At 38.5% G+C, this 14,073-nt stretch overlaps 1 protein-coding gene across 9 annotated transcripts in view; it reads right to left on the reverse strand.

The window, feature by feature from the left end:
• Positions 1 to 14,073, reverse strand: part of arvcfb (ARVCF delta catenin family member b) — a 257,916-nt gene that overhangs the window by 96,542 nt on the left and 147,301 nt on the right. For all 9 annotated transcript variants that reach the window (XM_052031924.1, XM_052031918.1, XM_052031926.1 and 6 more), the window contains one exon: positions 1,673 to 1,831. In XM_052031924.1, the coding sequence (XP_051887884.1) occupies positions 1,673 to 1,795 (123 nt within the window). In that variant the 5' untranslated portion in view covers positions 1,796 to 1,831. The remainder of the gene's footprint in view (positions 1 to 1,672; positions 1,832 to 14,073) is intronic.

The raw sequence follows: 14,073 nt of genomic DNA on the forward strand, positions 1-14,073 counted from the left end.
ATTCATTTCATTTCTCATTCTATGTTCTTATGGTTTCCTTTCCAATTCTCATCACCACTTTTCGCCCCTGATATAAAATGGCAGAACAGGTCTGAGACCCCCAACAGATTCATTTCATTTCTCATTCTATGTTCTTATGGTTTCCTTTCCAATTCTCATCACCACTTTTCGCCCCTTTCCCTAGAGTTGTTCAAGTTTAATTTATACGCCATCCCCAGGTAACAAACAGATTCAGTTTTTTATAGATACTTGTCAGTTGATTTTGTCCATGTTGGAAAGTACACAAAAGTCACTCGATGTGGTAACCCGTAACCTCTGCAGAATTGCAATGAATGGCATCAAAAGCACATTAGACTGATAAGGAAGTGGAGAGAGAGGGGAAACTAATTCTGCCATTCTTGGGAGCAAATGTACATCGAGCTTTTGAGTTTAATATTATGGGAGCTTGTAGGGGTGTCCATAAGTTGGGCATTTGTAACCCAGGGACAGCCGGCGCTGATTTCTTTGACTTCAGATGAAAGATCACTGATGTCAAAAATAACACTTACAATATACCTGGGCTGGCACATACTACTAACATTTGTTTTAATTCAGACTTCCAGCATTCACATTATGTTGCTCTTTACTTAGCTAGCATTAATGTCTTAGCAGAAATAGCTAAAGCAACTATGGGTATCACAGGTATAATTAAAATGTTAAATTAAATGATCGGTTTCCTACAAAATGTTGATTAGTCACAGTTATTACGATATCATAATCAAGTCACTGGAAATGCTGCATCGGTGAATACTCCTTCAAGCGATCAGATTTGTCTGTCCATCCTGGGAGTCGATGCATTTTAACAAATGGAAATGAAACTGACACCAATCTCAAACTGCTGACACAAGGACTACTGCAACATCACATGCCCTTTCTCTGTTAAAGCCAAGGTCTCACTCTCCCACTTATTAATTTGAACACAGATGATACTGATCAGAGGTTCTCCATCAATATAGACTGAAGGGTAAGCAATATGTTCAAGACCAGCCCTCCAGCAACATTTCAGGTCAAATATTGGTGACACCATAAATCATGACAATCTCAATGACTCAAGACACAACGGTAGCCCTTGACAAAAATACTATTTCAAGAGTTTAAAAAAAATTGCAGGACCAAACTATGACTACTAAATTGAATTTGTGCTTCAAATAAAGAGATGTACTTCTTTGCTCCAGACCTCTACAGAGGTAAGAGACATTTAAACAACAAATAACTTGAGGGGTTTGGGCAGGGAGCAGGGAACTGGTGTTGAGGCCAAGGTTAGATCAGCCATGACCTTGTTGAATGGCAGAGCAGATTCAAAGGGTTAACTGGTCTATTCCTGCTCCTGTTTCTTAGATTTTAAGTTTCTAATCCAATCATGGTTAAATGCATCATATAATCAGATAGAATAAAAATGGTTTCATGTCTTAACACTAAATGTTATATTAATTACCCCTCCATTATACTTCCTCCATGGGACAACAGAAGTTGGAGACGATATCAGTTGCTGCTTTCAGGGTGGTGCAATGTTCTCTGCATTGGCAGATTGGGGGGGGAGGGTGGTGTAGGAAACAAGGTTTCCTACTGTCCACTCTGACATCCAAACCAAAACAAAAGGAGCTGTGCTCTGTTAATAATTACATCCTCTTACCTTAGTTTCTGTTCGTCTAGTAGTTCCATCATCTGATGTCACCACTGACACATGGGAGGTGGGAGTGCCTGGGTCCTCCTCGACGGTAACGGTTTCTTCCACCAACTCGTGTGGTTCCTGCATTGTTGCTTTTGAAGTCAGATTATTTGGACTTTGCTCCTGGAAATTAAACATGATATTCTTTAAATTGTGGCTGGCTGCAGAACATAACATTATTACTTTCACACTGTTAACTCTGGTATTAATTATATTATCTTGGCCACTCAACAGGTTCAGTTACAGATTTCACCCTAACCTTTTCCCCCCATTAAGGGCATCAATAGGGGAATTTACATAGTAGGCAGAGTTTATAATGGGAACAATTCTGAAATCAGAAGTTCAGGTCCAGGATGAACAAGGCACCACGGTTATAAGCGACGTCAATTAATCTCCTTGCATCCTTCAACAGTGTTGTCACTCATCAGATATCAGAAAAATATTGCAGTCCTTTTAAAAAAAAAACTGATAGGTCTTTCCTTGGCAGTTAAACACCAACTTTACACCATGCTACAAATCACCAATTGCCAGAGTCACCTACTTTGAGAGGTGTTTCTGTTTATCAGTTTACAACATGAACAGATGATATTATTGCATCCTTTTTGGCGTCACAAAAGTTGCACAAGTTGCTTTTAAATATTCTGTATCAATCCAAATTTAAACTGGTTGCATTTAATGTTCTTTCTATATCTAGTAAAATCATTTACGCAGGAACAGTAGTGTAGCGGTTAGCATAACGCTATCACAGCACCAGTGACCCGGGTTCAATTCCTGCCGCTGTCTGGAAGGAGTTTGTACATTTTTTCCCCGTATCTGTGTGGGTTTCCTCCGGATGCTCTGGTTTCCTCCCACAGTCCAAAGACGTACGGGTTAGGAAGTTGTGGGCATGCTATGTTGGCACCAGAAGCATGGTGACACTTGTGGGCTGCCCCCAGAACACACTACGCAAAAGATGTATTTCACTATGTGTTTCAATGTGCATGTGACTAATAAAGATATCTTATCTCTCCAAATCCATGTCCTCAGTCAATTACCATCCAGGCAACATTGTGCTTTACAATTGTAAACTTCCAACTTCTCATCAACATCCTGGTGAGACCTCCAAATCCTCTATGCCACTATTTACTGGACTAGTGCAAGACACGTTCTTGTCAGTCATCTTGGGTTTCAAGTTGTTATATTAAATACAGAGCTACTAGCCCAGTGAGATAATAACTTGTAATATCTGTAGTCACAGTTTGATTATAAATTGCTGTAGCTACCACTTTTTTTCAACTATAAAATTGCTAAATCTGTTTCTTTACTAGGAGCTGAAAATCCATTGTAAGCAGGCAGCACCCCACAATAACTAACCATGAAGTAACATAGCAACAGGATGATAGTTTCAACCTTGCACAGCCTTACTCCCAACTAGACAAAAGCACCTGCAATTTAAACCCACACCTGACTGCATTGTGCCTGGACTTTCAAGCTGCTAGAATTGTTAATAATTCCAGCAGCCTCACACAAGATGAAGTAAAAAAGAAAAATCATGCCATTCCAGTTTGGAGTTTATGAAAGAATGATTCTTGTATCACCAAACATGACTTTCCCCCCTCTTTGTGTCTAAAAAGTTGTTTTTTTTCAGTTCAGTAAATTTCAAAAGCTGCTGAATCAAAAAAATTACTAACTCCTTCACCTCTCCCAATTTAAGATGGCTAAATAAAGCCAGGGCTCCAAACTGCAAACCAACTTGTGAATGTCCACACATCCATTTCAAGAACGCAAGTATTTCTTAGCCAAACAACCACACACATATGCAGAGATTATTTCTTAGTAAAAGGGCCACCCACATACACAGAGAATATTTGTCAGCTAAAGGGCCACACAGTTGCATCAGACCATTTAAAATGCTTCAGACCATAAAATGATACACTCTAAATTGCTGTACGCAGCAGCATAAACTTCTGAATGAAGTCAGCAACTTTTATATTTGGCATAAAAATTAATATCAAATACAGCGTGGTCTCTCAAGTACATGCACCCCTTGCATTAAGCTAACATTCAGTGGCTACACCATATATAATAACACTGCATAACTTTCTTAATATAAATATGGAGGCTTCTCGCTGACTAATACACAAGTTCAGCAGCTAATTATGCTGTCTACACTATTTCTTGCAAGCAACTATTTTGTGCATCTGGTTATGGTATTAATTAACTTCTACTCTTCCCAAAAACAGAATATCACACTTCATTTGGAACCAGCTGTTTCTGAGAGAGAGCACTGTGCACAAATTGGTTACCACCTCTTATCTGACTGCTGAAGAGTGGGAAATAATTTTCTTATTCCTTCACAGCATCACTAGATGAGCCACGTTTAATATCTGTTCCAAACTGTCTCTGAATTGAGGGGCTTGCTAGTATATTGCATGGGATTGTCAATAGTCACATTGATGTGGAGATGGAGTCTCATACTGGGTAAAAGCAGCAAAATTCCTTCCTTGATGGACAACAAACCAGAAGAGCATCAACATGCAAGTGGTTTTACTGGTGCTAGCCTTAAATTCCTTATTTAATTAACTACATGAGTCACACATCAGCATAGTGGTTTTGGTATCTCCGGATCAACAGCCCAGGCCTCTGGACAATTGTTCAGAAACTTCACTATTAGGCCATTGATTGTGAAGCACATTGGAATCTTGTATTTACCAATCATTCCAATACAATTTTTACTCTCATCAGCACACCAAACGACCTTTGCATTTGATGGCAACAGAGTAAAACATACCCACACACTTCACCCAAGACACCAGTAAAGGTAGAGCAACTGTCTCAGCATTCAAACCCAGTGGTGAGAACACTATGTGCCAACTCATCAAATGTAAAATTGAACTGCTTGACTAAAGTTATTATTTAGATTAGTAACCCAACCAGAATCCTTGCCAGCCCTGGCTTTCATAGTATAAACAACTAATCTCACTTCCACATTCATGTTGTGCTTGTGTTTTTTTTATATAAACATAAAAGAATACTCCATTTCAAACAATAGCATTTTATTCCAACGTAACTCAACTTCCTGTTGGCCTGCCCGCAACATTGAGATGTAAACAGTTGCTAAGTTTTATACAGGATCAGACACAAGCGACTCTGTTGAACCAAAGGAAGCAATCATTGCAATGAAACCAATAGAACTACACAAGATTTCATGGTAAACAATGTTTGTTCTGTGGTCACATTCAAAAGTGCTCTCCTTAAATTGGTGTGGGGGTGGGAAAGGTGGTGAAAGAACTGGGCCGGATACTGGTAAACTGATTAGAATGAATAATGACACAACAGGAAATTAGCCTCATCAACCTTTGATCCATCATGGGAAATAGTTAAAAACTTTAAAAACGTTAAACAGACAATGAAGAGTCTTGATGCTGCATTATACAAGGACAACATACATTTTGCAATTTAACTTTTGAACAGCTAATCAATCAAAATGGAAACAAATTTGTCATGTGAACATAAACAATGGAACAAATCTCAATTGGGCCAGAAGAACCTTGTGCAAACATCAATGATTAATGTTTCACATGTATGCAAGTCAGGACTCAGTAAGTATCAAATTATGTTCCCCAACACTTAGCCATAAATGAGTCTTTGAAACGTCCAGGGATGTCAACTAGCAACGACACGAAGAGTCAGAGCCGGGGGTGGGTTGCACAGGACAGTAATGTAATGAACGCTCAAGTCTACAATAAAAGACAAACCCAACTGACAGGACTGAAAAGATAGTTGGTCAATATATACCCAAGATGGCTAACAGCAGAGGGCAAAAATGTATGTTTATTTTAGTAAATTGTGAACATTTGTGTGAACAGCACAGGTTCAAATGAGTTCCATGATAAACAATTCCCCACCAACAACCTCCCCCCCCCCCCCCCATCCCACACACAAACAAATTACAAGCCAAGATCACAATGGTACTCATGCCAAAATCAAAGGTAGAATTCCATGATGGGATATTATAACCTCTTTCCCAATCTTTAGTTTAGATGATAAAATGAAGAAATTTAAATAAATTTGCATTCACATGGCATCTTCCATGATCTCTCCATATTCTAATTGGCAATGACTTAGAACTTCAGTTGTGAAGCCACTTCTAACAAAGTGAGCAAATGCTTTGAGAACTATCATGTTGCTCTAATGATAAACTCTTTAGTATACATAAAGAAACATGCAACTTATTTTCAGGTTAAAACATGTATACATTTTCTATATACATGACAAGGAATGAAAAATCAATTGCTGTACTCAAAACTGTAATGTCTGTAAACATGCTCAATATCAACCAGTCTGAAGGTGACCTTTTCCCTAGTAAAATGATTTTATTGCACAGTTTGCAGGTCTCACAGATGAAACAAAGCACCAATTGTTTGCTGGAGTTGTAAAGAAATTGTTCCAAATTCTACAAACAATATCTGAAACAATTTTTCCAATCAGCAAAAACACACAGATTACTTATTAGTGCTAAACTGAGCTTCTTTAAAAAAATTAATTAAACAGGCATTAATAGGAGCAAAGCTAGTTTAAAGCAATTGTTCATGTTAATAACAAGTCTTGTAAGTCCTCTTAAGGCTTAGCCAACTGCTGAGAAACATGCAAAATATCATACACTATTTCCATATGAGAAGCAGATTAACACTTCGCTATTATCTTCTGCAATGTTGCTGGGGAAAACTCAAGATAGCTTCATCATTAATTTATTCAATGCTTAAATGAGAGACTCAAAATAGATCAAAGAGTACACACATATATCATCCAAAAAAAATTCAATTTCGTGCTTGTTTTGATAATGACATTAACATGATTTAAAGAATAAGGCATCATAACCGAGTACTTATCAAGACATCTCATATGGGTGAAACTTAAAATTAAGTATTTGTCCCAGTTGTGAAGCCTGCTGTTGGCAGTACCAAAAGGAATCAGCAGGATTCAGCCGCTCCCACACAAATCCCAGACTTCAATCACTCACAAAAACTGGGACTTGTTGAGGAACAGATATGAGCAGAGCTCAGTGTGGGAAGGCAAGAACTGTAAAGAGTCCAGGTGGGCCAGGTCCAAAATTCCACCCACTGGTTGCTGAACGCCAGAGAAATTACTGGGTGCCAATAAAATATTGCAATCAGCATCAAGAAAGGGGGAGATCTGCCATTGTTAAATGCTCATGAGACATGACAACAAGCAGGTTCTCCAATGTTCTCAGCTGGGAATCCAACTATTGGTGCTTGCACAAACCCACACTACTTGAGTTAGCTTTTACCATCATGAGGTTCCAAAAGTCCTTTTTTTCTTTAAAAAAACCATGATGAAAAATTAGACCCAACAATTATACAGTACCTTTCACAAGCTTGGGGCTTCCCAAGATGCCTAACCACCAAAAATATTTTAGAAATGTAGTCAATACTATAAAACAAATATGGCAGCAAATTTGCCCACAGGAGGGTCCAACAAGCAGTTCAAATGCAGCTAGATTATGTTTCTTTTGGCTACGCTGGTTATTAGTACACCAAGCTAACACTATTGCTCTTTGAATGGAATTTTTTTTAACCATCTGAGAAGGCAGCTGGGGCCACGATATTTAATTATGATCTGAAAAATGGAAAATCAGCAAAACAGAATTGTCTAACTGAAATTTTGCACTCAAGTCTCAAGTGAAGTTTGAGCTTTCAAACCTGCACAAAGGTGATTCCAATATATGGGTATCAGAAATTAAAAGAAGCTCCACAGCTCAAAGTAGAGGTTCTGATCTCCTTCATCACACTCTTTGCCAAGTACTCCATAGGCCCTAACACTATAAGCCAATTAAGTTTGTCAAATCTGTTTCAATCTCTGGAATCTAAATATTACAGCCAAGACTCAAAAGCCAAGTGACACTCATGTAAAATTACAAGAGGCACCTTTATTTAATAGTCATAAAAATAATTCTTAGACATCTTGATATTTAAAATAAAAGGCTTCATTAAAAGATGAAGCTGTCGCACTTTTGCTTCAAATCCTCTCCACTGCTAAAAGTGAGCACTTCAGTGTTGAGATCTCAGATCATGTTTAATTGTACTGTATACTGAAATAATTCAATCATTTGGAAATTAGCGAAAAACTAAATGAACCCATTTCCATCACGAGTGGTTCAATGTGGGACTTAATTTACAACTGTCACTATCCTTCTGAACTGTTCCAATTGAAAAATTGCTGAGCACACATCGTGCCCAGAAGAATGTAAAATTTGTCCACTCGTTTCATAAATTCCTTCTTGCAGCTAGTTCAATAAAACTAATAAAAGTAGGGGAAAAAAGTTAAACTTGGCAGATAAGGCAGTGTCTAAATCTACTATAGTTTTGTTTTTCAATCCAATTGTAATTTCTTTTGGTGATCCACTGTTTATTGTGTAAAACAAATTAGCAGTTTCAGTAACTTTTAATGAGGTCTTTAATTTGAAACACACAATTGAGGAGTGCCTGAACAAAAAGTCTGAGCATTTATCATTATGCCACAAGTAACCTTCACACTCAAGTTTCTGCCAGATGGAATGTTGTCTGTGTTAGCATGACTGCCAAGCAAGCTAAAGAATGGGGTGGGCGAGCAAGCAAAAGGAGAGGCACACATAACAATTGAAGGTTGCAATGCCCTTACCAAAGTCCACAATCACCCTTTGAAAAAAGCAGTATGTGGCTCAGGAAAATAATGCCAAGGGAAAGTAGAGACTGGAACAAAATTCAACAAGCACGGTTGATCTCTGTTGGCATTGGAAGCACATTATCATCAAACTGCCTATTTTAAACCTGGCCTTCCAAACTTCTCTGCAACAATTTCATAGCTTGAAGCATATTTTATCATGCATCATTAAGACTGGATAATGTAAAATGTAACTACTTTCAAAAATACTTGGGCTTCTGTTAATAATTATCCATTGGCTGCAGAACATGTTGCTGGTAGGTGTTTAAACATTGCAGAGTTCCCTCACATATACAGCTGGTCTGCATTCACACTAAGTGGAAATAAAAGCTGTGCAGAACAAGCTGCAACATATTTTGCATTTGTTGTGTAAGTTTAGAGTTTTAAGGGCTAAGCAGCAACAGAGGTATTGTGACAAGAAATGTTTGAAGTATAATCCAAACAAGTTGAGAAATAGTTTGAATGTGTTAATCATTACTTTAATAATAAGGAACAGACTTTCCACACACTAAATAAAATAACTGCTTCAGACGACAGTGCCCATTTAATCTCCAAAGAACATAACATCAGAACAAGAACCAGAAGGCTTTTCAGCCCCTTGCGCCTCCTCCATCACTCAATAAGGTCACGGGTAATCTTTCACCTCACTCCACTGCCCTGCAGTAGTCCCATATTCCTTGATATCTACTGACCTCTGTCATGAATATACTGAGCAACTGAACCTCGCAAATGACAGAATCTTCCTAAAGAAACTGATCCCCGGTTCTAGACTCGGCAAATGGAGATACATCAACTCCCATCTACCGCGTCATATCCTTCTACTCCCCATGCTGTAGTTAACCTCCACACTGCATGACGTTTTCCCTGTAAATAGTAACAAAATGGTCAGAGACTACACACTGCCAAAAACTCAGCTATTTGGGTAAATCATATTTAGCAGCGAATTGATATGTTTGCTCAAGTGGCTGCCACCTGTGCCATACCTTGGATAGAAAGGATTTCCCTCTATAGATGCTGCTTGACCTGCTGAGTTCCTCCAGCATTTTGTGCGTGTTGGATAGAAACAATTCCCGAGCACTTGGCAAAATTTATCCCATGCCAGCAGAGCAACCCATTTCAACAGAGCTTCCATTGAAGTGTTCCATGCACACACTACTATAATCTTAGAAAACAAAGAATGATATTGAAGGTTCAGACAAGTATGTACTTGACCAAGATTCTCCAGTTCAACAATATGGGACATACAAATTGTGAAGGAATTATATTTAGTGGATCTTGAAGACCATTTGAAATATAAGAAACATCAGCTGAAGGACTTTGAATGTAACGATTTGAGCTGCGCAAATGTTGAGCTCAATGGCCTTTCCGTCGAATTGAAAAATCATACACAGATGATTTTGAAGAAAGTTTATTGACTTGAGTTAACTTACAGATGTGTTCTGAACAGTGAGTTTATTCAGCAGCTAATTCAGTTGCATCCTCAAATTCTCATTTTTGATTTGACAACCATTTGCTGCAGTGATGTATTTCACACTATATCTCTGCCTATTTATTTCCAGAAGTGCAACGTTGGTCAATTCTGCTCGTGCTTTGGCTGGTCTGCTGCTGAAACCTCAACAGGTCTTGGATACAAGTGGACATGTGTACCCTTGTCAATCATTGGGATTACCTTTGCCGAGATATCCATCATCAACATCCTGGGGTCAACTTAGACAAGAAACTCAACTGAACCAGATGTATAAATACGGTGGCAATAAGGAAAGATCAGAGGCTTGGTACCATGTGCTAAGTGACTCACCTTATAGCCTTTCCACCTTTTACAAGGCACAAGTCAGGAGTATGATGGAGTATTCTCCACTTGCCTGAATGAGTGCAGCTGCAAGACTTCAGGGAGCTCACAACACTAAGTTCAAATCCATCCAGGACAAAGCAGCCCGTTTGGCATCCAATCCACAATCCTGCACACGCACCATCACACTCACACTGGGCCACACTCTGCCTTACAACAATGCTAATGCACATCAGTTTCCATTCTGTTAAGAGATCACCTTACCATTTATTGCAAAAGTTAACAATTTTGAAATGAACTACACAAATAGGATCTCACTACAGATACTAACAATAGTTTTCCCACTCTCAGCTCATCAATAATACTCCAAACTCCACAAGCAATTGACCCTTCTCACTAAATTTCGTGTCATTTCAAAGCTGAGATTTCTTTTCCATTTAGTATTTATCCTCTGCTTTGTTAGTCGAGTTTGCCATCAAAAGTGAAACTATTTTAAGATTTTGGTCCTCTGGTATTACGAAAATAATTTACTAAGACTACAAAAAAATTCTCCTCATGCCCATCATTAGGGCTAATTTTGAACAATTTGTTGCAGGTGGTCAACTAGCTTGCCAAATTCTTTTGCGCACTGATAATACCCTTATTTGTAAGTGCTATTTTACTCCTTTACATTCCTGTTAATACCGAATTGGCCTTATTGCCAAATGAAAAGTGATGTTAGCAAAAGCCATCAATGGTTTTATTTAAATCCATTTCTGGATACCCACTACAATTATGTGTTTACATTCCCCATTTAAACAAACCACACATATTAACTAAATTTAAAAAAAACTCCAACAGGGACTGACCCATTCATAGTTTGAATTAATTGCTCACAGTTTACTGCATTGCTTAAGTATTGAATCACAGTTTAAAAAAAAGCAATGGGAGCTTTCAATAATATGAGGCATTGGAGGAGAGCTACCAAATCTTATCCTTTATTGCAAGAGAATTGAATATTAAAGTGAGGAGGTTTTGCTGCAGTTATACAGGTCAGTGGTGAGACCATATCTGGGGTAGTGCATTCAATATTGGTCTGTTTAAGAAAGTTAATGCATTCAAAGGAGTTCTCAGAACATTTACTAGACCACTACCTGGAGCTGCAGGTTGGCTTATGAGGAAAAGGTTAAAGATTTTAGGCAGGATTTTTGGAAGACAGAGTGGGGACTTGATTGAAAAACAAGATCTTGGAGGGTCTTGACAGGGTGGGTGGATATGGAGAGGATGCTTCCTCTGAGAGCATCTAAAACCAATGATCACTATTTCAAAACGAGTTCCCATTTCAGATAAGGGTGAAATTTCTTCACTCCGAGTTTCACAGTAGCTTGGAACTCTGTCAAAAGACTGTGGAAGCAGCTTCTTTGAAAGTTTTTAAAAAGGCAAAGATGGACAGATACTTGATAAGTAAGAGGATAAAAGAGAGTAAACTAGGCGAGTTAAGATTACAACTTGATCATCTATATTAAATGGCAGAACAGCTTCAAGGGATCAAGTTGTCTATCCTTGCTACTAATTTGCATGCTCATAAGTCTCTATGTAGCATTCCATTCACTGAGATACTTTAAATTAAACACTCCATTCTGCTAATTGCATTCACTTGAAACTTTTTTTTCGCTCCCATGTTCAATTACGCTTTAAATAATTTATTGGTGACAGACAAGTCTCAGTTGAGAATTAGTAATCATTTCTGAATTCACACGGCATTTTATGAATAGCAGTTTACAATGAAGGACACAAGCTACAGAGTCTACAAAGAAAGTCTTAAGCTACAAACTCTTCCAATACTCAATGGCAATACAATCAAGTAGAAAGTAGCACTCCTTAGAAATTACCACTGGATTCTTGGATTTGTGCAGACTCGCAGCAACTAAACAATGCAGAATTATAAAAGACGCCAGACTTCAATAATTCATGCATCGTATGAAGGAATGCAGTCTAAGACTTGACTAAAACAGATAACCATCTCCAGTTATAGTACATTAAAACAAGCAAAACTAAACTCTCATTTCACAAGCATAATTACAGAAGATGGAGCAATTTCATCTATAATAACTTGGCACCAAACTTAACTTTACAAGTAAAACTTCAATCTGACCATAATTTAGCACTTTGATTGATGGTTATCATTTCATTTGGTGTTCTTATGCATAGCTCTTCCAAAATTATGCATAAATTACCAAAATCCTAAAACAGAAATTTACACATCAAGTACACAACTAAATGCTTGGGCCCTGAAGAGTGCTGTAGAACAGACACCCCCAGGGGTACAGGTATATCGTTTCCTGAAAGAGGCAACTTAGGTAGACAGGGTGGTGAAGGCAGCATTTGGCATGTTTGCCTTCATCGGTCCAGGCATTAAGTATAGGAGTTGGGACGTCCTGTTACAACTGTACAAGTCATTGGCAAGACTACATTTAGAGAATTGTGTGCAATTCTGGCTGTCCAGCTCTAGGAAGGATGTCATTAAGCTGGAAAGTGTGCAGTAAAGATTCACGAGGATGTTAGTGGGACTGGAGGCTTGAGTTGGAAAGGAGAGGCTGTATCAGTTGGGTCTAGTTTCCCAATGCCAAAAACTTGACTGGTTTATTGACTGGTATATGTTTCTTCAAGATTGGCATCTCCTTCACTGTTCAGTTACCTTCTCCTCCTTCAGCTTTATTTTTATTTTCCTACCTACCCTTCAACTACCTCCCTAATTGTTTTTTGTCCACTTTGTGTTCAACTTAACCACAGCCTTCCTTGCCCAAATGTTAAGTGATTAATTCCATTCTGATAAGCCTCTTCAAATGGCTCATGATTCAGGTCTCAAAAATCCACACTAATCATACTGCATTTCATAAACATCAATCCAACTCATTGCCCCTCAAGTACTCGAACATCCTGTCACCATACAAATTGCGATTTTAATTCTTCCACAATCTTTCAAGGCCCTTTCTCTGAAATTAGCACCAAGACCTGAGTAAAACGAACAAAACAAAATACAAGTTGTGCCCAAAATTGCCTCAAATTCCCCTCTATCCTAACTCCATCATTTAGTCCATGACCAATAATACTTTTGAGTTATTTTCTCCCTCACAGTTCTCTCAATGCAAAGCCTAAACTAAGTACCCATATGTCTGACCAAGCTACGTCTATAGCAATTTACATTATTAGAGCATTCTTATTTTTAGATGGCTTTAGGGAGGAAAGGAAGATAGAGGGGGCAAGTTTGAGGACAGCTGCAAGAGTTCCGAACTGGAGTACCACTGAGTTGATGGGAGGTTTACAAAGCTGTTGTGTAATCTGGTATATATTCATTTTAAAACAGAGTTGTCACTTAACCAAGAGCTAATGCAGATCAACAATTAAAGAGCTGATGGGTGAACAAGATAAATCCAAATTAGATCATGAACAGTATGGTCTCGGCAAGCTAACTTTACAAAGAGCACAGGATTGGAAACTGGTCAGCAGAGCATTGGAACACTCAAGTCAGAAAAATAATAGTGGTAAAAATGATTTCAGCAAATGGGTGACATTAGGGAAACAGAACTGGGAAATACTGGCTCATGACCACTCAAAAGTCGGAAAGGAGGATGTATTGAGAACCTCAAGTGTGCGCATCAGGAGCACACAGAAGCTCTGAAGGTGGTGGAAGGAGCATACCACCTCAATCTGTCTGCCCGCCCACTCTGTTAGCCATCAGCTATAAAAGAACACGCATTTCCTCCACTGGCCTCATTACCACCTCAGAAGCCACAAAACCAAAGTGAAAGTCAGTGAACATTGATCCTGCCTAAAAAGGGAGAAAATCCACTAATTCCTGGCAAGAATATGGAATCTGTACCTTAATTCTGGA

This window comes from Pristis pectinata, chromosome 17 (genome assembly GCF_009764475.1).
Source record: "Pristis pectinata isolate sPriPec2 chromosome 17, sPriPec2.1.pri, whole genome shotgun sequence".
In the NCBI taxonomy this organism is placed as follows: domain Eukaryota; kingdom Metazoa; phylum Chordata; class Chondrichthyes; order Rhinopristiformes; family Pristidae; genus Pristis; species Pristis pectinata.